The 24,915-nt window shown below is 35.6% G+C and overlaps 2 protein-coding genes and 1 long non-coding RNA gene across 3 annotated transcripts; all 3 read left to right on the forward strand.

The window, feature by feature from the left end:
• Positions 1–313: 313 nt before the first annotated feature.
• LOC131947734 (uncharacterized) lies at positions 314–5,489 on the forward strand. The gene is made up of 3 exons (XR_009387915.1): positions 314–384; positions 726–766; positions 5,278–5,489. It is a non-coding gene; the product is annotated as an uncharacterized LOC131947734 (long non-coding RNA).
• Positions 5,490–5,833: 344 nt separating this feature from the next.
• LOC131947737 (CUB domain-containing protein 2) lies at positions 5,834–7,548 on the forward strand. The gene is made up of 3 exons (XM_059309019.1): positions 5,834–5,857; positions 6,479–6,623; positions 7,322–7,548. Exons 1-3 carry the CDS (start codon positions 5,834–5,836, stop codon positions 7,546–7,548), a joined length of 396 nt encoding a protein of 131 aa, XP_059165002.1.
• A 1,629-nt stretch (positions 7,549–9,177) lies between these two features.
• Positions 9,178–24,347, forward strand: LOC131947738 (uncharacterized). The gene is made up of 8 exons (XM_059309020.1): positions 9,178–9,231; positions 9,760–9,946; positions 10,814–10,882; positions 12,784–12,940; positions 21,119–21,214; positions 21,524–21,599; positions 21,801–21,942; positions 24,231–24,347. The coding sequence occupies exons 2-8, from the start codon at positions 9,779–9,781 to the stop codon at positions 24,345–24,347; spliced, it is 825 nt and encodes a 274-aa protein (XP_059165003.1). The 5' UTR covers positions 9,178–9,231; positions 9,760–9,778.
• The last annotated feature ends 568 nt before the right edge of the window (positions 24,348–24,915 follow it).

A 24,915-nucleotide genomic window follows, 5' to 3' on the forward strand; every position in this document is an offset into this window, starting at 1 on the left:
ATTGGCTATTTTCATATTTAAAATTTTTAGCAAAAAAAGAATTATTTGTGAAAAATCTCAGTTTAAAACAAAACCATAGGTTAGACAGTGTATACATTAAGCAAACATAAATCCACCCTTTTGATAGTAGCCGTTAGCCATTTAAAAACTAATGATTGAGTATGGAGGTCTGGTGTAGTGTAAGCAAACAATGAACACACGAGTAAATATAATGAAGAGATGGGAGATCATCATTCGGTAACATATCATCAATCACAGATAATTAACCCCCCTGACCCGCCCCCCTCTCTACACTGACGACAAAGCTGAGGAGCTATTGTAGAGCATCTAATGGAGTAGGATCGCAGCACACAGATAGAGATAGCTCATCCAGATATAATTGAGGTAAATATATTTTTCTCGTTAATTAGATGAGAAAAAAATTGATTTAATTCTATATTCTATAATATGTTATTTTTATATATTTAAAAATTATATTATTTAATGTTTTCTTAAACATAATGTTCAATATAGGAATGAAACACACTTGAATTCTTATGTCATCAAAAGCGAATTTACATACTAGATTTTCGAAATTAAAATTTAAATGAAATAAAATATTTTATTTTAAAAAGATGTTAATTTAAGTACCCGTTTCCCTAAAAAATCCACTGAAATTATAAAAACTATCTAATTTACTCAGTTAATTACATAGCTAATTTTTTTTTTTCTTAACAATCTGTCAGAGTCATGAAAGGTTTCTTAATAGCTGCAGTGCTTATGTCAGGTAAGAGCATTAAGCTATCATAGTCGGCGTTTCTTTCAGACATTTTTCTCCGGGAGTGGCACATGGGACTTTCTTATGGGGTGGGGGTGGTGGACTTACATTTTTGTGGGGAAGACACTGGATAAAATATATTTAAATAAAAATTAAATCTTTTTTTACTTTTTCGTTTACAGAGTAGGCCTATAGAGAAAGTATAGTAAACGTGCAGAATAATTAACATATATTCTTTTTTTTTTTCCGCCTCAGACACGTAATTTATAGCGTCAGTTGTGTGTTCGCTTTAGTATTACAGTTTTCATCATCGGCTTGTGAGGACTGATACAGATTTACAATAGTAATATTTCTTTCTTACTTGTAGCCTGCTCTCATTCATTTAAGATGGTTTACTTTTACATAGATCTAATATAAAACGTCAAAATATAAAGAGAAAATAAAAATTAAAAACCAACCTGAAACTAAAAATGCAAATGTGTAATTAAATGATGATTCAAGGGATTTTTTTTTCTCGGCGTGGTGGTGGGCTGAGGGGACGGGGACGGGGACGGGGACGGGGGGGGGGGGGGGGGTAGAATTTGGGTTTTTAAATGGAGCTGAAAAAAAATGGGATTACCGAGAATTAAAATTATACAAATTTTAAGCAATCGGAAAAGTTATGTTATTACAACAAGACACATCAAAGCAAACATTCCTCCCTTTCAAACATCTATATCTATAGTCCTCAAACTGTTTATTTTTTTTTTTTTATTAATTCAATTGTTTTAAACATTTAAATCAGTAATAATAATATATTTGATAGATTTTACACAGCATCAAAGACATGAACAATGAACATCAATTGCATATATAATAATCAAAGGGAGAAAATAAAATGGCATAAGAACTAGATTAAAATAAGGTGTGCAAACTAGGTTTCTCTTGACTGCTTAGTTTACTGTGCTGCGGAGTCAAAAGTTCACATTGTAGCCACCCATGGACAGAAATAGAAACGACCGTGGGAGAAGTGTCTCTGTAATAAACATACTGATCTATCATTCCAAAACTTTCCATGACATAAAATTGACCCTTGGCAATGTGGGCACGCTACCTTGAAATATCCGCCAGTCCGGTTGAGTGGGGGGAAGTGTGTGTGTGTGTGTGGGGGGGGGGGGGTGGCGGGGTTGAGGTGTGTATCTCTTTCTACCATTCAGGTTGTGCATTTTAAAAACCTGGGAAACAGAAGAATGTTCTAATGTTAATTTACTTGGGGGCTGATCGAGTAATGTTTGGCTTGAGACTGTCTAAATTAAAATTAATACTTTATTTATTTCTTTCCTGTACATTTCTTTTTTCTCAGTTAAGTAAGAGTTCCCAGTCTATGTCTTAGCTTTGCTTGAAATATTTCTTTTAACTCGATGTCCGTGTATTTTGTGAAAAAATATCTGACTTTGTTCCTAATTTGCCATATAGTCGATCTAAAAATAGCCGTTGCTACAAGTCTGTTTTCGTCTTCTGTTCCTTGTCTAGTCGTGTTAATTAAATTAGGTGTGATTGCTTTATTTGTTGTGGCTGTTTGATTGGTGGTGTTTAATATTTTCGATATATTCTGACAATTTTAACCATTTAACATCTTAGGTATGTAGCGCTAAAATTTACAACCATTTAGAACTTCAAAAATTAATTATTTTATTTTGCTAACTGTCTTTTATTTTATGTATTTTAAATAAAAAAAACTAAAATTTAAGGAATGCGAAAAAAACGATGACACTTTTGGTAAGAATTTTAATATTTGTAATAACATCAATAAAACACAATACAAAATTGTGTATACTCTAATAAGAATTGAGTTACTTTGTTTTTTTTAAGGATTTCAGTAACAAATTTGTAAGTTGTTTCCCTTGGATACTTTAATTTTTAAAGATTTTAATGCAAAACAATACGTTTTCACATTTTCATATGAGAAAAATAGCATCCTCCTTGGGCGTCACCCTTGTGAAATTAAAAAAAAAAGATTTTTTTCGAAGAAACCTCCCAAAGTTTCATGGCGATCGGATAAACGGCGTCAATCCGCAATTGACTTATATTTTTATATTGACTATTCGCAACTTCTTCACTATTACATTTTGTGTCCTTACCCACCCCTAGCCCCACCCCAACCCATGGCGATCGGATGAACGGTGTCAATCCGCAATTGACTTTTATTTTTATATTCCGTATACAGAAAAAAATCGAATCGCACCCTACCGGGGCGCCACCCCTCCGAATTCGACTTTTTTTTTCTCGCAGATACCTCCCCAAGGTTATTCTCAACAACTTTCTACAGTTTCAAGGCCATAGGATGAACGGTGAATGAATAAAAACTAAACAGACACACACATAATTTGCGTTATATATATATATATATATATATATATATATATATATATATATATATTTATACATATATATGATCATTATCATCATAATATTGCAATAAAGATGTTAGGGGCTCTTTATAATCTGGGAAATTTTGTAAATTGTAACTTTTGGCTCTTCCGTCTCAAAAGGTTGCCGACCCCTGGCATAGGAGAAGTATTGTAATCATGCTAATTATCGAAATCGAGATATTGACCTAATCCCGAAGTTTTACACCTTCACGAATCGTATTCAAAAATTAGATTTTATACGTAGGCTTCTATAAACTTTTGATCGATTTTGAGTGTTCGAAAGCATAACTTTTTTTTTAGTTTCTCAAAAACAGTCAGAATTTTAAAATATTGTATTCATAAAACATTTTCGCCTTTACGTGTTTTCTCGAAAAAAACGAACGATTTTTCAACAAAATGTATCTTAAATTTCTTTATTTCGTTTCCATTGGAGTGTCATCACTAGCTTGCTGTTATATGCAATATACGAGAAAGTTGAGGGGAGCTCTTTCTCGTTGTATTAAAGCATTTTTTTTCAGATTTTTTGTTGAGGTATTTATTGTGTGGGATCTTTTATCTGAGAACATTTGTCCTGAGATAATTAGCCCTCAGATAATTTGCCCTAAGATAATTTGTCCTAAGATTTTTTGTTATGTAACCGTCTGAACTAATTAAACGTTGATGTAGTGCACTATGATGTTTTTTTTATTTTTATATATATCCCAACTGTAAAGTGTGAATTGATACGAAACAGTTCCATTAAAATTTTACAATATCGTTACAATGCTACAGTTCCATTAAAACTTTGCATTTTCATTAAAACTACAGTTTCGGTAAAATGTTACAAATTTTATTAAAATGTTACAACTCCATTAAAACTTTACAGTTCCATTAAATTGTTACAATTCCATTAAAAATTTACAGTCCCATACAACTCTTACAGTTACATTAAAATGTCACAGTTCCTTTAAAATGTTACAACGCCATTAACATGTTACAATGCCATGAATTTGTTACAGTTCCATGTAAATGTTACAGTTCCATGAAAATGTCACAGTTCCTTTAAAATGTTACAACGCCATTAACATGTTACAATGCCATGAAAATGTTACCGTTCCATAAAAATGTTATAGTTCCATGAAAATGTTACAGTTCATTGTAAAATGTTACAGTTCCATGTAAAATGTTGCAGTTAAATTAAAATGTTACAATGCCATTAAAAAGTTACCGCTCCATGTAAAATGTTACAGTTCCATGTCAAATGTTGCAGATAAATTAAAATGTTACAATGCCATTAACAAGTTACCGTTCCATGTAAAATGTTACAGTTCCATGAAAATGTTACAGTTCCATGAAAATGTTACAGTTCCATGAAAATGTTACAGTTCCATGAAAATGTTACAGTTCCATGAAAATGTTACAGGTCCATGAAAATTTTACAGTTCCATGAAAATGTTACAGTTCCATGTAAATGTTACAGTTCCATGAAAATGTTAAAGTTCCATGTAAATGTTACAGTTCCATGAAAATGTTACAGTTCCATGAAAATGTTACAGTTCCATGTAAATGTTACAGTTCCATGAAAATGTTACAGTTCCATGTAAATGTTACAGTTCCATGAAAATGTTACAGTTCCATGTAAATGTTACAGTTCCATGTAAATGCTACAGTTCCATGAAAATGTTACAGTTCCATGAAAATGTCACAGTTCAATGAAAATGTTACAGTTCCATGAAAATGTTATAGTTCCATGAAAATGTTACAGTTCCATGTAAAATGTTACAGTTCCATGAAAATGTAACAGTCCCATGAAAATGTTACAATGCCATTAAAAAGTTACCGTTCCATGAAAATGTTACAATGCCATTAAAATGTTACCGTTCCATGAAAATGTTACAATGCCATTAAAATGTTACAGTTCCATGAAAATGTTACAGTTCCATGAAAATGTTACAGTTCCATGAAAATGTTACAGTTCCATGAAAATGTTACAGTTCCATGTAAAATGTTACTGTTCCATGAAAATGTTACAGATCCATGAAAATGTTACAGTTCCATGAAAATGTTACAGTTCCATGTAAAATGTTACAGTTCCATGTAAAATGTTACAATGTCATGTAAATGTTCCAGGTCCCAGCTTATGTCTGGCCACATGTGACGGGGTTACTGGACCTATGACGTTGACAGGATGGACTGGTGCCATCCAGAGTCCAGGTCTGGAACTGGGCATGTACAACGATCACCAGGACTGCGTGTGGGTCATTAATGTGACGTCAGCAGCTCGGGTCAAGCTGACCTTCGTCGATTTCAAGTTACGGGGAAGACGTGTAGGAATGTGTGAGGACTTTATAATGGTAGGTTAGGACTTTATAATGGTAGGTTAGGACTTTATAATGGTAAGCTAGGACTTTATAATAGTAAGGTGAGACTTTATAATGGTAGGTTAGGACTTTATAATGGTAGGTTAGGACTTTATAATGGTAAGTTAGGACTTTATAATGGTAGGTTAGGACTTTATAATGGTAAGCTAAGACTTTATAATGGTAAGCTACGACTTTATAATGTAGGTTTAGACTTTATAATTGTAAGTTAGGACTTTATATTGGTAAGTTAGAACTTTATAATGGTAAATTAGGACCTTATATTGGTGGGTTAGGACTTAATAAGCGTATGTTAGGACTTTATAATGGTAGCTTTTGGCTGTATAAGGGTAAGTTATGACTTCATAGCGTTATGTTAGAGCTTTATTATGGTAGATTAGGACATAATAATTGTAGATTAGGGTTTTATAATAGTAGGTTAGGATTCAATTGTGTTAGGGTTTTTTGAGGTTGTTATTGTAAGTAAGAATTGTCACAATGGTTAGTTAAGACTACACAAATGACAGATAAGGATTTTTTTACTAGTCGTTACGGGCATCACAGAGGAAGGTAGAACTTACTAATGGTAACTGGAATTTGGATGTGTGTTTATACTTGTTGGGGGTGGGCTTGGGAACAGTGTTTGTTTCAGACTTTTTCTCCGTTGGGGGTGGGGCAAAAAAAATGTGTGGGTGTTTGGGGGGGGGGGGGGGGGAGGGAGACTACATTTTATGGGGGGTTGGGCAGGGTGGACACTTGTAAAAGTATATATTTTCAATGCCCAAAGAGATGCCTGAAACACTGCTTGGGAATGACGTTATGTTCGAGGGCACAAAACAATACGAGCAGATTGTATTGATAAATTTTGGCGTTATGGGAACACTCCTAGGTGTGGGCAGGTTCTGACCTAAGGCAGCACACGCTAGGCTCCTTACTGTGTTACACACCTGTACAACAATCTGTGTCTTTAGGTGAACGACACATCCGGCAGCATCTTCCACGACTGTGGCGCCATGGCCACGCCCCGCGACCTTGTGGCTGATGGTCAGTTGATGACCTTGACCTTCCACACCGACGAATCGGGCGCCTCGGTCGGATTCAGAGCGACGTACACAGGTAAGGCCAGGTGTTTTGTTCTTAAGGCGTTAGGGTGGGGCGGATGGGGTAGGGTGGATGGGGTAGGGCGGATGGGGTAGGGTGGATGGGGTAGGGTGGATGGGGTAGGGTGGATGGGGTAGGGTGGATGGGGTAGGGTGGATGGGGTAGGGTGGATGGGGTAGGGTGGATGGGGTAGGGTGGATGGTGTATGGTAGATGGGGTAGGGTGGATGGGGTAGGGTGGATGGGGTAGGGTGATGTGGTAGTTGGCATGTGAACGAGTTTCTCGACACTTGTTTTTGTGAATGTGGGTGTTGTGTTTGTGTGTGAGAGTGAGGTTTATATGAGTGTGAGAGTGAAGTGTTTGTGTGTATTTCTGAGAGAGAAAATCTGCGTGTAAACAACAGATTCCGGACAAAGATTATGCAGGCTACATTAATTTGTCTAGCACTAAACATTTGGGCAAAACAAAATCCCACCCCCCCCAACACTCCCGATACCCACATCAAAGTGCGTAGTAGTATGCAAAGAAAGTCTAAAGCATTCAAGCATTTTGTATGTTAGGATATTAAAAGAAAAAATTTAATCGGTTAATTAAAGAAATATTTAAAAAAAAAAATAACACAAAATAATTTTTAAATTAATTTAAGCTTTTAATTGCTAATATACAGAAATATCCACAGCGTGCTGATTTGAATTTTTTTTTCCAATTTCTAGGACTGTGCGGTGGGGATGTAACAGGAAACACGTCACTGGTGACACCCAACTACCCAGGTGACCCACCCGATGTGACCTGTGAGTGGTCACTAGGTCAGACCAACGTCCTTCATACTCTCGCCCTGGAGGGTCACGACAAAGACAGGCTACCCGCGTGCGGGAGCTCACCTTTCAAGGTCATTTGTTTTGTCCTGATTCAGAACGAGAGTATTATAATATCTTTATAATCATACGCGGGGGATATTTAGGCGAAATTGCTAAACGGCATATAACTTTGACACAAACAGATCTGTAGAGAACAATGACTGAAGCTTTTGTCTAGTGGAGGATGTCTGTCATTCATGAGCGAGACGCCAAGCCAAACTTTATTAAAAGACATAAATATTCTTTCTGCTCGACGTATGCCACGCATTTTAAAAACGTGCTAGTTAGCTTCAATCCTATACAAACAAGAATAAAATAGTTTGAGTAATGTAGATTGAGTACGTTACAAACAACATAAAATGTTTGTCTAATATAGATACAGTCTGCTACAAACAAACACGACGTGCTGTGCAAGAAAACCCATACCTATCGCGACAACATCACCCTGATTTACAGCGGCAACAAAAAACATACGTGGATTGGCAAAGTTATTGTTTCTACAGTCAGTTATCAGAGTGAGTATTAGTCTATTTTACACTAGGTACAAGTATAACAAGTAAAATTACAATGGATGGGTACAAAACAAAACATAAAGAATTTAAGTAGTATATGGATTCTACTATTTTTTTTTCAAATAACGAAATCAAATTTATTGTTACCTCTATAATCGAAACGGGATGTGCGATGTGTCGAATATTTTGAAAGTATAGTGTAGAGCAGGGGTCTCCAAACTACGGCCCGCGGGCCGGATGCGGCCCGCAAAGTCCTCTCATCCGGCACCACGGAGATCTTTTTGTCCAAGGAAAAATCGTTTGTCGGTGATTGCTGTGGAACTTTGCCCAGAAAAATCAAAGACATGTCTGGAAGAAACTGGCCCCCTAACTGAAATTTGATAGTTAATGCGGCCCTCGGACTGAAAAGTTTGGAGATCCCTGGTGTAGAGCGATGATATTCCTCTTTCTACCTGCCCACGTCCATTTTTTATAATATCTCACTTATAGAAGGTGCGGCCTTCTGTGGTCCAGAAACTGACCAGTATCTGGGTAGTGCCATCCACTGGTCCGACACTCTACCGAATGGTGCGGACGTTCAAGAATGCCCAGGAAATGTTTTAGGTTAGCACTGCTTGTTTGATCTCACAAAACTGTTTGTTTTTAAGCTATAGATGACACTTTATGGTTGATCCATGATGTTGAACCATGATGTTGTTTCATGATGTTGTTCCATGATGTTGTCCCATGATGTTGTGCCATGATGTTGTGCCATGATGATTTTTCATGATGCTGATCCAAGATGTTCTTACATAATGTTGTTCCATGATGTTGTTCCATGATGTTGTTCCATGATGTTGTTCCATGATGTTGTCCCATGATGTTGTTCAATGATGTTGTTCCATGATGTTGTTCCATGATGTTGTGCCATGATGATTTTCCATGATGTTGTTCCATGATGTTCTTACATGATGTTGTTCCATGATGTTGTTCCAAGTTGTCCCATGATATTGCCCCATGATGTTGTTATCCATGATGTTGATCTATAATGTTGTTCCATATTGTTGTTGTCCCATGATGTTGTTCCATGATGTTGTCCCATGATGTTGTTCCATGATGTAATCCATACAATGTTCCAGGACGGGCCAGCAGAAAATGCCTGCCTGGAGCCAACAAGGAGGCTGTCTGGACTCGCCCTGACCTCTCCTCGTGTGTCAGCCAAACTTTCGACGCCATCTCAAGACAGACCACAGCTGTAATCAACAACAACAATAAGTGAATATTTCATTTGCTTCATTCATTTACAACAATTAACTAACTGAACACACGAATTGAAACAAAAAGAGCTATTGCACCATCTTGTTATAAAAAAAATCAATAACTACTTGACATAACTAATTAACCACTAATTAATTGACGTCACACATTCAAACCACAAATTAATTCGACCACTAGCTAATTTAAAAAACTAAGAAATCTACTTAAATAATTCGTTTTTAAAAATTATTTTACATCACTAATAATAATTTAATAAAAAAAAATTGCACAAATAATTAAAAATCAATAAATAGTTTAAAAGTACATACTTAATTTTCATCACTAATATACATAAGAAATTAATAAAAAAAATAACCACTAATAATATATCAATTATTAAATTAAAATTCTGAATAAATTACATAACAAATTATTAACAATTACAACATTTCATTCATGGGAAAATTAAGGTTTTAAAAGAGGACATCAGAATCTAACTTAAACTTATCTACTTATTGGAACTAACACACCGTCTGTCACTTACAGCACTGACCTTGACCTACTGATGAACATCACGCGCCATCTTGTCCAGCTCACTGACCTAGTTCTGGAGTCTAACCACACGCCAGTGCCAGGAGACATCCTGGGTGCCGCGAGCCTCCTACAAGACATCACAGAGTCCCTGGACAATGTGCCGGACATCCAACTAGACAAGGCTTTAGACTTTATGCAGGTGTGTATAGGAAAGGTTCAGATAACTGGAAAATTACTCGAGTACAGCGATTTATATTAGAGTGATCTCCCTTTCGCTTAGGGTTAATATTTTGTCACTGGCGAATCATCACATCATCTTTTTCTTTTTGTGCCCAAGAAACATGGGGTCGCTACAGAAAGTTCAATCCACTTTTGTTGGTCTCCGGCAATATTCCTGGCAGTCCCCCATGACAATCCTGCCTCTGCCAGCTGCTTTCCCGTCTATCTTGACCTTTTCTGCTTTCTTTTTCCTTGAAGCGTACAGTTTAGTGCTGTTTCTGAGATATTTACTGTATTAATTCTTAGGACCTGTCCCATCCAGCACCATCCAGCACCATCTTTTTTTTCGATTATTTCGGAAACTACTTTCATTTCTATCTCCTTGTAGTCTATCATTGGAGATGATGTTAGGCCGGTGGATGCCTTTATACTTTGGAGGCATTTCGTTTAGCAAGAGTCCAGTGATCTGCTGGTGGCGGTTGTTACTTGCCATCACTATCCAATACTAACACTATAAATATCAAAATCAATAACAGATTTCAAACAGGCCCCGGGTCAAATCTGTATGAGGTGCCTGAGTTCACCCAGCTCTAATGTGTACATGACTCATGTTAGGGAAATTAAGGCGGCTGGGTATAGCGCAGAGTTTTTTTTTTATACCCCTGTATGCCGAGATAATTGAAATAGAGGAACTCTGCTTCACCTATAAAATGTGTCTTGGGCATGAACAGGAAAAGATGAATTGATAAAAAAATAAAAATATTTTAAAATTAATCTAATCCAGAAAAAACTAAAACCACATTCCTAAATTTGCGTGAAAAAATAATGTGTTTTTATTTTGTTACAGGACTTTATTGCAGTAGTGGACAACATCGTGGATCCAAAGACCGTGGACATACTGGACAACGCCAGGACGGTAGGTTGATCAGTTGCTCTTGTAGGGTACACGAACAGACTACACTTATAACCTAGTCCCTTCAACATAACAATACAACATTCATACATGATGATCTTATCCACACATCATGGCTACAATCACATCGTGGCCACCTTCGTCAACGTCACATATCGCCATTCACACAGTAAGATCACATTTACGCACTATTGATCCACACATAACCCCATCAACACATTAGACACCACATCCACACATCATCGCCACATCCACACATGTCTGCAGCCACACACCTTGGTTCAAACCACACATAATCGCCTCATCAACACAACTTGAGGGGATATGCGCGAAAAAAAATCACAAAATTTCTTGTTTTTCGTCATTATGGGTTTCTTGCACTTTTGGATACTTTGTCCATTTTTGTATAAAGAAAATAATAACTTTAAAGAGAAAAAAAATATTTTATGTGTTTGAATTACGATTTTTATGACCCTATTAATTAAAAAATAATCAATTTTTCCCAATCTTACAAGCTCTCTATGAAAAGTTTTATATCCGTCATTATATTGTATTTGACATCATTGGATAGCTGGATTTCTCATGTATCTAATAAACTTAATTTCCTAAATCTCGGAAACACCCAAAGCTTACAATCGGCTTTGCAGTTTACACAGATATGGTACTTTCCTGACCTAGTTTTCGTTACTTTTGGCTGTTTTTCTCAGTTCGCATGTTTTTAACACCAAAAAGCCTACTACTTTTTTATTTATTAAACAATGCCAACCATATTTTCAGAAGTTGTTCTTCGTGCAAAAATACAACTTTTGTCACGAGGGAATTGTGCTTGCTTTCTTAGAAAAAAAGTATTTGGTAATTAATATGCACATTTTGAAACTTTTGAATACTAAAAAGGGTACGATTTTTTAGACCTTGTAAAATTCTTACTAGTAATTATTTTAAAAAGTTGTCGTGACAAAAGTTTTAATATATATTGAAATATAAGCAGTTTAAATTTGATTGCTATAAGTGCATAAATAAAAAAGCCTTAGTATTTTTAAAAGTACCGAAAAATTCAAAATGGCGGAGGTTTTTTGGGTTTCCATGACAACCAAAAATGTTTTCGACCCCTTTTTTTGCTATTTAATACTTACTTTTATATGCCAAATATGATAAAAGTATTCAAAAGGCTTTAGATCTTAAACTGTAAAAAATAGAAAAAAACATAGCATATCCCCTTGAATAACGTTATAATAAACATACTCTTAGTTTTAACCCTATACATGTCTAATCTGAAACCTAACCACCACCTAAGTTTAATAAAAAGTATAGTTACGCTGGCAAAACGATGGTCTCTAGAGCATGTAAAATAGGGTTCACATGATTCTGTGACCTGGAATATGAAGGGATCGTGTGTTCAGTTATTTGCTCAGAGGCATTTACTTTTCCTAACGAAGGCCATAACCATCAGAGAAGGATAGAAACAAAGGCTCGAGATTATTCTGTGATTATAACACGCTACAATAAACTTTTGATTACTTGGTTTTACAAGCACCAATTAAAAATACTACTATTTCGTGTTCATTTTCAATTAAAAAAGAATAACAATTCCTCTATAGACCTAACAATTATACAAATGAAGTAGAGTACATATGTTTTGGCATATGAAATGATGGTGTGGTTAGCACTATGACCAGCCGCCTTTACTTTTCCCAACGTGGGTCTGTTACCCATCACAGCTGGGTAGATTCAGGGATGACCTACAGGACCAGGTCTGGACCGAGATCCGAACTCGATACCTTCGGGCTAGCAGTCAAACGCTCTACCATTCAACCACGTCGTGTTCATTTTCAATTCCTCAATAAAGATACCATATTATCCGATTACAACAACATTGCGATATTAACCATCACATTTTCTTGCAGGATCTAGTAGAAAATATGGCCAGCAAGGTGATACAAGCAACACAAAATTTTGTGGTCAAGGTGCACCGGAAGTGTCCAGATTTGGCACGACAGCTGTCCAGTCCGGCACCATACATGGATGACAAGATAATTTATTCCAGAACAGCGAGGAACTTAGGTCAGTTCTACCTTCTTAAAATACAATTAACGGTCATCTTTTTTTCTACATGCACTGTGAACATTTATAGTAAAGCTCCCCTTTCAGATCTAAATACCCATAGGACAGGTGAAGTAGAGTGCACGTTTCTTGACATCGGCATAGAATATTAGCGGACCTACAAGTAAAACTATTAAAATTGCGTAGCATCATACATACTTATGAAATATTAATGTAACATATTCAACATTTTGAATAGATACTTTAAAATTGTAATTTCTAAGACTTAAAAGATCATAATTAAATGTATGGTACGAGCCGTGAAGCAAGCAAAACATATTATGTATTACAATTTATAAACTATAAAATGAAAAAGGTGTGGGCGTATAAATAATGTATAAATAATTTATATTAAAAATGTCTTTCAAAATGGTAAATAAAGTATTATTCAAATTAAAAAATAGTTTGAACAAACATTTTTTTTAGTTTCAATACTAGATCAATATATAAGTAATGTTTAAAAGATGTCCTTAATGTAAGAAATACTTATTTTTTTTTCTCAAAGATGCCTAATCACAATTGAGGCATTCTGGTTATGATAAAACAACTTTTAAAAAAATCAAATAAACGATGTATAAAGAAATAACAGGAAATATTAACTTCTGATCACACGACTTATAGGTAATGAAGAAAACTTGTGCATTTTAAAAGATAATAAACCGGGAGTGATCTCCCCTAAACTTTCTCGAATAATCTATATATATAATTCACTTCTGCGAGCCGTTAGAAAACAAGCTGCAAGCGCCTCCTTACAGTCCCCTCTCTTTCTCTTTATCACTATCACTATCACTACCACCCTACCCCACCCCCACATGGTCTGCTGAGCTGTGGTCACGTTAATGTTTACAAACCGTACAGCCAGGTTTAGTGACGGCTATTAGGGGCAGATAATTAAGTTTGAACCGACTTTAAACTTACAGGAGGTAACTAAGAGGAGGCTGCTTTCACGGGGGGGGGGGGGGGGGGTGTAGGGTCGGGGTTAGGGGAAAGGAGGAGGGTTAGTGTTTTAAAGCAAATATTTTCAGTGGCAGCATTGGTACTGTCGAATTCACAAATTATGAATTACTGAAAGTAGAAAATAAATCAACTAAATAGCGGCGTATGATACGCCGCGGGTCGGCCCGTCTTATATAAAACAACAGGGGATGGGAACTCGGGATATAGTTATGATTTTTAATCCATTTTAAATACTTAAACTTTTTAAAATAAAATAGAATCTCATAGAAAAAAGTATTGCACACCAAGCGAACGCCGAATAAAGATGTTCATAATGGTGCGCAATATTATTAGTACTTTATAAATTTAGATGCGATTTTGAGAAATCGGAAATAGCGTAAATTAGTACTTCCCGTCAACGGAAATTGCTCAAAATTTGACAGAACGAAGAGAATTAGATTTTTTACTTACATGTGAAATTTCATTTATCTATCTGAAATAGTACTCAAGTTATAGGCTTTTGACAAATTCAAAGTAGAAAAAGTACCACTTCCGGTTATCGGAAATCGCTCAAAAGTTGATACGGATCTACGATTTTGATAAAATACTTATATATGAAATTTTTTCATCAACCTAGCTGTAACGGTACTCAAGTTATCGTGTTTACACACACACAGACACACAGACACACAGACACACACACACAGACATACGGACAAGATTGCAAAATTATGTTTTTCCGTATCAGTGAGGTGTAAAACGTCGAGATTTGTAAAAATCTCGATTTTTTTTTTGCACGATTACAAGACTTTCTCTATACTACGTATATACGAGAAAGTAAAAAATCAATGTATTGGTCATACAATACCGAGGTTACAAAATGTGTGTTAGTGCTGTCCAGCTTAGCTGGGATAATAAAAAAAAAACAATGTAGCGAACTCTGTAAATTAAATTTGTTGTGCCCAATTAAAACCATTACTTGATAACCAAAAAAAAATCCATTAAATCTTTATAGTGTAAGCACAACTAAACATTTTAAATCATACCTGAGTGTTGTTAGTCTTTCTGTTAGAGCTGTCCCGTTGGGCTGCAACTTAATAGAAATTGTTTTGTGTCCTACTACATCAGCAGCGCTGCCAAATCTTTGGCTTGCAAGATCTTTCTGCTAACAGAAAAATAACATTACTACAATATGTCAGCATAACTTTACACTCTAAATCATACCTGACTGTTTTTAGAGCTATCTCGTTGGGCTGCAACTTGATAGAAATTGTCTTGTGTCCTACTACATCAGCAGCGCTGTCAAATCTTGGGCATGTCAGATCCTGCAACTAAGAGAAAAATAACATTACTACAATATGTCAACATAACTTTACACTTTAAATCATACCTGACTGTTTTTTTTAATCTTTCGGCTGCAACTTGATATAAATTGTCTTGTGTCCTACTACATCAGCAGCGCTGTCAAATCTTGGGCTTGTCAGATCCTGCAACTAAGAGAAAAATAACATTACTACAATATGTCAACATAACTTTACACTATAAATCATACCTGACTGTTGTTTTTAGTCTTTCGGCTGCAACTTGATAGAAATTGTCTTGTGTCCTACTACATCAGCAGCGCTGTCAAATCTTGGGCTGATCAGATCTTTCAGTTAAAGGGGCGGACGAAATAGAGAGCATGTCTTGTTTCTGTTTTTAAAAAAAGCGTGTCATGTTTTGGTTTAAAACTGCAAAAAAAATTATGCATCGTGTTATTATAAATCATTAAGAAACCTTTGTAATTGGTCACTTTATACGGAGACAATTAACTACTTATGCCGGTGTGTAAGCATAGCCAATCACCTCAAATCATACCTGACTGTTTTTTTCAGTCTTTCAGGTAGAGCTGTCCAGTTGGGCTTAACAGACATTTTCTCTTCTTAAAAAAAAGACGAACGGATCATACAATTGAAACAATAAGTAAAGATTTTAGATCATATCTGACTGTTTTTTTTTATTCTCTCGGCTGCAACTTGATAGAAATTGTCTTGTGTCCTACTACATCAGCAGCGCTGTCAAATCTTGGGCTTGTCAGATCCTGCAACTAAGAGAAAAATAACATTACTACAATATGTCAACATAACTTTACACTTTAAATCATACCTGACTGTTTTTTTTTAATCTTTCGGCTGCAACTTGATATAAATTGTCTTGTGTCCTACTACATCAGCAGCGCTGTCAAATCTTGGGCTTGTCAGATCCTGCAACTAAGAGAAAAATAACACTACTACAATATGTCAACATAACTTTACACTTTAAATCATACCTGACTGTTGTTTTTAGTCTTTCGGCTGCAACTTGATAGAAATTGTCTTGTGTCCTACTACATCAGCAGCGCTGTCAAATCTTGGGCTGGTCAGATCTTTCAGTTAAAGGGGCGGACGAAATAGAGAGCATGTCTTGTTTCTGTTTTTAAAAAAAGCGTGTCATGTTTTGGTTTAAAACTGCAAAAAAAAATTATGCATCGTGTTATTATAAATCATTAAGAAACCTTTGTAATTGGTCACTTTATACGGAGACAATTAACTACTTATGCCGGTGTGTAAGCATAGCCAATCACCTCAAATCATACCTGACTGTTTTTTTCAGTCTTTCAGGTAGAGCTGTCCAGTTGGGCTTAACAGACATTTTCTCTTCTTAAAAAAAAGACGAACGGATCATACAATTGAAACAATAAGTAAAGATTTTAGATCATACCTGACTGTTTTTTTTTATTCTCTCGGCTGCAACTTGATAGAAATTGTCTTGTGTCCTACTACATCAGCAGCGCTGTCAAATCTTGGGCTTGTCAGATCCTGCAACTAAGAGAAAAATAACATTACTACAATATGTCAACATAACTTTAAACTTTAACACATACTTGACTTTTTTTGTCTTTCGGCTGCAACTTGATAGAAATTATCTTGTGTCCTACTACATCAGCAGTGCTGTCAAATCTTGGGCTTGTCAGATCCTGCAACTAAGAGAAAAATAAGATTACTACAATATGTCAACATAACTTTACACTTTAAATCATACTTGACTGTTTTTTTAGTGTTTCGGCTGCAACTTGATAGAAATTGTCTTGTGTCCTACTACATCAGCAGCGCTGTCAAATCTTGGGCTTGTCAGATCCTGCAACTAAGAGAAAAATAACATTACTACAATATGTCAACATAACTTTACACTTTAAATCATACCTGATTGTTTTTTTTAGTCTTTCGGCTGCAACTTGATAGAAATTGTCTTGTGTCCTACTACATCAGCAGCGCTGTCAAATCTTGGGTTGTCAGATCCTGCAACTAAGAGAAAAATAACATTACTACAATATGTCAACATAACTTTACACTTTAAATCATACCTGACTGTTTTTTTAGTGTTTCGGCTGCAACTTGATAGAAATTGTCTTGTGTCCTACTACATCAGCAGCGCTGTCAAATCTTGGGCTGGTCAAATCTTTCAGTTAAAGGGGCGGACGAAATAGAGAGCATGTCTTTTTTCTGTTTTTAAAAAAAGCGTGTCATGTTTTGGTTTAAAACTGCAAAAAAAAATTATGCATCGTGTTATTATAAATAATTAAGAAACCTTTGTAATTGGTCACTTTATACGGAGACAAGTAACTACTTATGCCGGATGTTGCTGTTTAATTATATCCACTGTAAGATACTATCTGTAAGATTAAACCGAAACAAAAAGTTTAGTGACTTATTCACTTTTTAAGAAAAAAAAAAGTAACAGAAACTGTAATGTGTAAGCATAGCCAATCACCTCAAATCATACCTGACTGTTTTTTCAGTCTTTCAGGTAGAGCTGTCCAGTTGGGCTTAACAGCCATTTTCTCTTCTTAAAAAAAAAGACGAACGGATCATACAATTGAAACAATAAGTAAAGATTTTAGATCATACCTGACTGTTTTTTTTAGTCTTTCGGCTGCAACTTGATAAAAATTATCTTGTGTCCTACTACATCAGCAGAACTGTCAAATCTTGGACTTGTCAGATCCTGCAACTAAGAGAAAAATAACATTACTACAATATGTCAACATAACTTTACACTTTAAATCATACCTGATTGTTTTTTTTAGTCTTTCGGCTGCAACTTGATATAAATTGTCTTGTGTCCTACTACATCAGCAGCGCTGTCAAATCTTGGGCTTGTCAGATCCTGCAACTAAGAGAAAAATAACATTACTACAATATGTCAACATAACTTTACACTTTAAATCATACCTGACTGTTTTTTTAGTCTTTCGGCTGCAACTTGATAGAAATTATCTTGTGTCCTACTACATCAGCAGCACTGTCAAATCTTGGGCTTGTAAGATCCTGCAACTAAGAGAAAAATAACATTACTACAATATGTCAACATAACTTTACACTTTAAATCATACCTGACTGTTTTTTTTAGTCTTTCGGCTGCAACTTGATATAAATTGTCTTGTGTCCTACTACATCAGCAGCGCTGTCAAATCTTGGGCTTGTCAGATCCTGCAACTAAGAGAAAAATAACATTACTACAATATGTCAACATAACTTTACACTTTAAATCATACCTGACTGTTTTTTTAGTCTTTCGGCTGCAACTTGATAGAAATTATCTTGTGTCCTACTACATCAGCAGCACTGTCAAATCTTGGGCTTGTAAGATCCTGCAACTAAGAGAAAAATAACATTACTACAATATGTCAACATAACTTTACACTTTAAATCATACCTGACTGTTTTTTTAGTCTTTCGGCTGCAACTTGATATAAATTGTCTTGTGTCCTACTACATCAGCAGCGCTGTCAAATCTTGGGCTTGTCAGATCCTGCAACTAAGAGAAAAATAACATTACTACAATATGTCAACATAACTTTACACTTTAAATCATACCTGACTGTTTTTTTAGTCTTTCGGCTGCAACTTGATAGAAATTATCTTGTGTCCTACTACATCAGCAGCACTGTCAAATCTTGGGCTTGTAAGATCCTGCAACTAAGAGAAAAATAACATTACTACAATATGTCAACATAACTTTACACTTTAAATCATACCTGACTGTTTTTTTAGTCTTTCGGCTGCAACTTGATATAAATTGTCGTGTCCTACAACATCAGCAGCGCTGTCAAATCTTGGGCTTGTCAGAACCTGCAACTAAGAGAAAAATAACATTACTACAATATGTCAACATAACTTTACACTTTAAATCATACCTGACTGTTTTTTTAGTGTTTCGGCTGCAACTTGATAGAAATTGTCTTGTGTCCTACTACATCAGCAGCGCTGTCAAATCTTGGGCTTGTCAGATCCTGCAACTAAGACAAAAATAACATTACTACAATATGTCAACATAACTTTACACTTTAAATCATACCTGACTGTTTTTTTTTTAGTCTTTCGGCTGCAACTTGATATAAATTGTCTTGTGTCCTACTACATCAGCAGCGCTGTCAAATCTTGGGCTTGTCAGATCCTGCAACTAAGAGAAAAATAACATTACTACAATATGTCAACATAACTTTACACTTTAAATCATACCTGACTGTTTTTTTTAGTCTTTCGGCTGCAACTTGATATAAATTGTCTTGTGTCCTACTACATCAGCAGCGCTGTCAAATCTTGGGCTTGTCAGATCCTGCAACTAAGAGAAAAATAACATTACTACAATATGTCAACATAACTTTACACTTTAAATCATACCTGACTGTTGTTTTTAGTCTTTCGGCTGCAACTTGATAGAAATTGTCTTGTGTCCTACTACATCAGCAGCGCTGTCAAATCTTGGGCTGGTCAGATCCTGCAACTAAGAGAAAAATAACATTACTACAATATGTCAACATAACTTTACACTTTAAATCATACCTGACTGTGGTTTTTGTGTTTCGGCTGCAACTTGATATAAATTGTCTTGTGTCCTACTACATCAGCAGCGCTGTCAAATCTTGGGCTGGTCAGATCCTGCAACTAAGAGAAAAATAACATTACTACAATATGTCAACATAACTTTACACTTTAAATCATACCTGATTGTTGTTTTTAGTGTTTCGGCTGCAACTTGATAGAAATTGTCTTGTGTCCTACTACATCAGCAGCGCTGTCAAATCTTGGGCTGGTCAGATCATGCAACTAAGAGAAAAATAACATTACTACAATATGTCAACATAACTTTACACTTTAAATCATACCTGACTGTTGTTTTTAGTCTTTCGGCTGCAACTTGATAGAAATTGTCTTGTGTCCTACTACATCAGCAGCGCTGTCAAATCTTGGGCTGGTCAGATCTTTCAGTTAAAGGGGCGGACGAAATAGAGAGCATGTCTTGTTTCTGTTTTTAAAAAAAGCGTGTCATGTTTTGGTTTAAAACTGCAAAAAAAATTATGCATCGTGTTATTATAAATAATTAAGAAACCTTTGTAATTGGTCACTTATACGGAGACAAGTAACTACTTATGCCGGATGTTGCTGTTTAATTATATCCACTGTAAGATACTATCTGTAAGATTAAACCGAAACAAAAAGTTTAGTGACTTATTCACTTTTTAAGAAAAAAAAAGTAACAGAAACTGTAATGTGTAAGCATAGCCAATCACCTCAAATCATACCTGACTGTTTTTTTCAGTCTTTCAGGTAGAGCTGTCCAGTTGGGCTCATTTTCTCTTCTTAAAAAAACAGACGAACGGATCATACAATTGAAACAATAAGTAAAGATTTTAGATCATACCTGACTGTTTTTTTTAGTCTTTCGGCTGCAACTTGATATAAATTGTCTTGTGTCCTACTACATCAGCAGCGCTGTCAAATCTTGGGCTTGTCAGATCCTGCAACTAAGAGAAAAATAACATTACTACAATATGTCAACATAACTTTACACTTTAAATCATACCTGACTGTTGTTTTTAGTCTTTCGGCTGCAACTTGATAGAAATTGTCTTGTGTCCTACTACATCAGCAGCGCTGTCAAATCTTGGGCTGGTCAGATCTTTCAGTTAAAGGGGCGGACGAAATAGAGAGCATGTCTAGTTTCTGTTTTTAAAAAAAAAATTATGCGTCTTGTCTTATAGAGACATTTAAAAATTTTCGGCATTGGACACTTAAATCTATGAGTGTCCAAACGGAGACCTTAGGTCGAAACAGTTACACGGTGTTCTATAGCCCTATTAAAAATCTCATCTAATGTCATTAATTTACTTGTCCATTGCAGATATTGTTATCAGTGTCCCATCTGACCGTGACGTCATCCAGTCCACTAGCCTGTCCAGCAGCATCGAGGTACCAAGAGAAAACCTCGTCACTTCCGGTAAGGTTTCTTGTCTTACGAGTTATCGGCCAACCAAGGTAGTCGTTTACATTTTCTGTGAGGTTTGGAGGAAACGGCGAGGAAAGGTGGTATTAACATGAGCAACGGAGATGCTGTGAAAGTATCAATACCTTAACAGCGCCTCATTACCTAAACAGTGCACCATTACCTAAACAGCGCATACATATGTAAAAAGCGCCTCTTTCAGTCGTGTAATCGCAGTAGCTGTAATCTAGTAAATCCATCCCACGGTAGTGCAAATAACATATAAAATGCCTCTAACCATTCTTAAATGTGTATATCTGCCAGGTGTGCTGTGTGTGTATGTGGCCAGATTTTTCAGCATCAACAAAATTTTCTCGCTCACTGAAACACGGGATGAAATGTGAGCAAACCAGGGGAAATAACCCAGGGGAAATAATCCAGGGGAAATAACCCAGGGGAAATAATCCAGGGGAAATAACCCAAGGGAAATAACCAATATTAAATTAACTCTTAAAATCTTTAACAGCTACAACACTTATTACACCGAAAGACGAGTTTTAAGTTTTAAAAATTATAAAATTACCACCGTATTTTTCCGCAGAAAACCGAAAAACAAAAATACCGTGGCGAGTGACGTCCTGACGTTCCATGTTATAGAAGGGGGCTCGCAGAAAAGAGAATTCAGGAAACATCAGGCTGGAGATTCGTTTCAGAGACCAATTGTCCTGACCTTCAGTCTTCCGGTATGTGTTTCTCTGGGGTCAGTTGTGTATCAGCTAGTTATCTAACCAGCAGCACTTATGTAACCAGCAGCACTTATGTAACCAGCAGAAGCTATGTAACCAGTTGGTTATGTAATCAGCTGGTTATGTAACCAGCAGTTATGTAACCAGCTGGTTATGTAACCAGCAGTTATGTAACCAGCTGGTTATGTAACCAGCAGTTATGTAACCAGCTGGCTATGTAACCAGCAGTTATGTAATCAGCAGTTATGTAAACGACAGTTATGTAACCGGCAGCAGTTATGTAACCAGTAGCAGTTATGTAACCGGCAGCAGTTATGTAACCAGCAGCAGTTATGTAATCAGCAGCAGTTATGTAACAAGCAGCGGTTAAGTAACCAGTAACAGTTATGCAACCATCAGATATCGCTGTTTTAACTACACTACATCGCCACCTGTAAAAATTTCCATTTTATCCCCAATTAGATGTATGAATTCACTAATTTTACTTTCGACCTCTCTGCTCGCCTCACAGATATCTGACACTAACAGATCGGGACCTGGCAACAATATGGCGCATGCCGGCGTGGCCTGTGTGTTTCTCAACACATTCTCTAAGTATAGCCGTTTTTTTTTACTCGATTTATTAGTCTATTTTTATTTCAATGAATGTTTAAAAAAAATTAAAATACAATTCTATAGTGTCTATTTAAGAATATTTATATTCATTTTCTACACACAGGGATATTTAAATCATTAAAAAAATGCCATACAATTATAAACTAATACAATTTACATTTTTTTTTGTAGAAAGTAAATCATTCCGCTTAAATTAAAACTAAAAACTGAATTGTTTCCCTTTGACAAACGTTATAATATATTACATGAATTATGTCCCTTAGCTCTGCATCTACACGATGGCCCACCAAGGGCTGTTACCTAACACAGACCAACGGTTCTCACGTTGTTTGCTACTGTTTTCATCTGACCAGCTTTGCCGTCCTGTTTGATGTCTACAATAAGATGGTACAAAAATTTTATTGGTTTTTAACTTCTTTTTTTTTCAGTTTCCTTTAAAACTATACATCGTTTGCTATTACCACAAAAAAAAAAGAAGAAAAAATAAACCGGTAGTGATCTCCCCTAAACTTTCTCGAATATTCTTATATAAAACAACAGGGGATGGTAACTGGGGATATAGTTATGATTTTTAATCCATTTTAAATACTAAAACTTTTAAAAATAGAATAGAATCTCAGTAAAAAACAATTGCGCACCAAGCGAACGCCTAATAAAGGTGTGTATAATAGTGCGCAATATTATTAGTACTTTTAAAATTTACATTAGTTTTTTGAGAAATCGGAAGTAGCGTAAATTACTACTTCCTGTCAACGGAAATTACTCAAAATTTAACAGAAGGTAGAGAATTAGATCTTTTACTTACATGTGAAATTTCATTTATCTATCTGAAATAGTACTCAAGTTATAGGCTTTTGAAAAATTCAAAGTAGGAAAAGTACCACTTCCGGTTATCGGAAATCGCTCAAAAGTTGATACGGATCTACGATTTTGATAAAATACTTATATATGAAATTTCATCAACCTAGCTGTAACGGTACTCAAGTTATCGTGTTTACACACGGACAGACAGACAGACAGACAGACACACACACACACAGACATACGGACAAGATTGCAAAATTATGTTTTTCCGTATCAGTGAGGTGTAAAACGTCGAGATTTGTAAAAATCTCGATTTTTTTTTTTTGCACGATTACAATACTTTCTCTATACTACGTATATACGAGAAAGTAAAAAACAAAAACAAAACATGTTAATATAAAACAACGTATTTACCATGTATGAAACTAGTTATAAATCTGGCTTGCTAACAGCATACTATTTCAAGAGTCACTTTTCTATTTTTGTTTACCATTTCGCCATTTCCTAAAACGCCTTTTCTTGTGAACGTCTCCGAACTCGAAAGTCCACCCAGCTCTAACGGGTACCCGACACACTTTAGGTAAAGTAAAAGCAGCTGGGCATATTGCTGACCACATTATCGCTTCACATGCCGATGTCACCGAAACAATTAAACTCTGCAAGCTCGTAAGGTTTGATTGTGTACTTTTTCATTTCTTCGGTGTGACCCATTTACTAGCAATGAAAGGTTAATCACTGTAACAATCGCAGTCTAGCCGTGCCATTAAAACATACCAGTCACGTTAGGGGTGGGTAGCCAGCCCCTCCTTACGTCTTTAACCTGATATCACTTCTGGCACCAAATCAAATTGTTGTGAACATTTCAGGGGAATTTGGACACTGACCACGAAGAGAGTTTGACTTACATTTCTTACATCGGCGCCACGCTGTCCATCATTGCATGCCTCGTTTTGATAGGGACCATTATTCATTTCAGGTTATAAACTAACAATTCTTAAATATTATTCCAACAGTATGTTATATAATGATAAACATTTTTTACTTTTTGTGTTGAGGAATAGAGGAAGGACATAATTATAATTTGGTAATTATAGTTTATAATGAAAATAGATTAAATATTTTGAACCACTACATCAGATAATTAGTTAATTTTACGTAAAGTAACATGACGTTATCTATACTAGGTTAAACAGTGACCGGTTTCGAATCCACCAACAGCTAGCGGCGGCCATGATTCTTGTCCAGGTGTTCTTCCTGTGTGTGAGCAACGTTGACGTCAGTGGCGGAACTGTGGTGGGTCGACATTTGAAATCTTTGTTTAGTTTGTTAAACGTCATCAGACATACTTCTGTTCGTTCAAGTCTGTACATATACATATAATCCATGCATCTACACTTACATTTCTCTCTGACTCTCTGTCTCTCTCTCTCCCCCTATATGCACATATATATATATATATATATATATATATATATATATATATATATATATATATATATATATATATATATATATGTGTATATATATATATATATATATATATATATATAT

This window comes from Physella acuta, unplaced genomic scaffold (assembly GCF_028476545.2).
Source record: "Physella acuta isolate Inbredline_101_S28 unplaced genomic scaffold, ASM2847654v3 ptg000605l, whole genome shotgun sequence".
Lineage (NCBI taxonomy): Eukaryota > Metazoa > Mollusca > Gastropoda > Physidae > Physella > Physella acuta.

Excerpts from the sequence above, each read along its gene's own strand:
- LOC131947738 (XM_059309020.1), top strand. The coding sequence starts at position 9,779 with ATGAACATCACGCGCCATCTTGTCCAGCTCACTGACCTAGTTCTGGAG. Across the intron at positions 9,947-10,813 it reads AGGCTTTAGACTTTATGCAG|GACTTTATTGCAGTAGTGGA; the intron begins GTGTGTATAGGA and ends ATTTTGTTACAG. Across the intron at positions 21,600-21,800 it reads ACTGAAACACGGGATGAAAT|AAAACCGAAAAACAAAAATA; the intron begins GTGAGCAAACCA and ends ATTTTTCCGCAG.
- LOC131947737 (XM_059309019.1), top strand. The coding sequence starts at position 5,834 with ATGGTAGCTTTTGGCTGTATAAGG. Across the intron at positions 5,858-6,478 it reads TAGCTTTTGGCTGTATAAGG|GTGAACGACACATCCGGCAG; the intron begins GTAAGTTATGAC and ends CTGTGTCTTTAG. Across the intron at positions 6,624-7,321 it reads ATTCAGAGCGACGTACACAG|GACTGTGCGGTGGGGATGTA; the intron begins GTAAGGCCAGGT and ends TCCAATTTCTAG.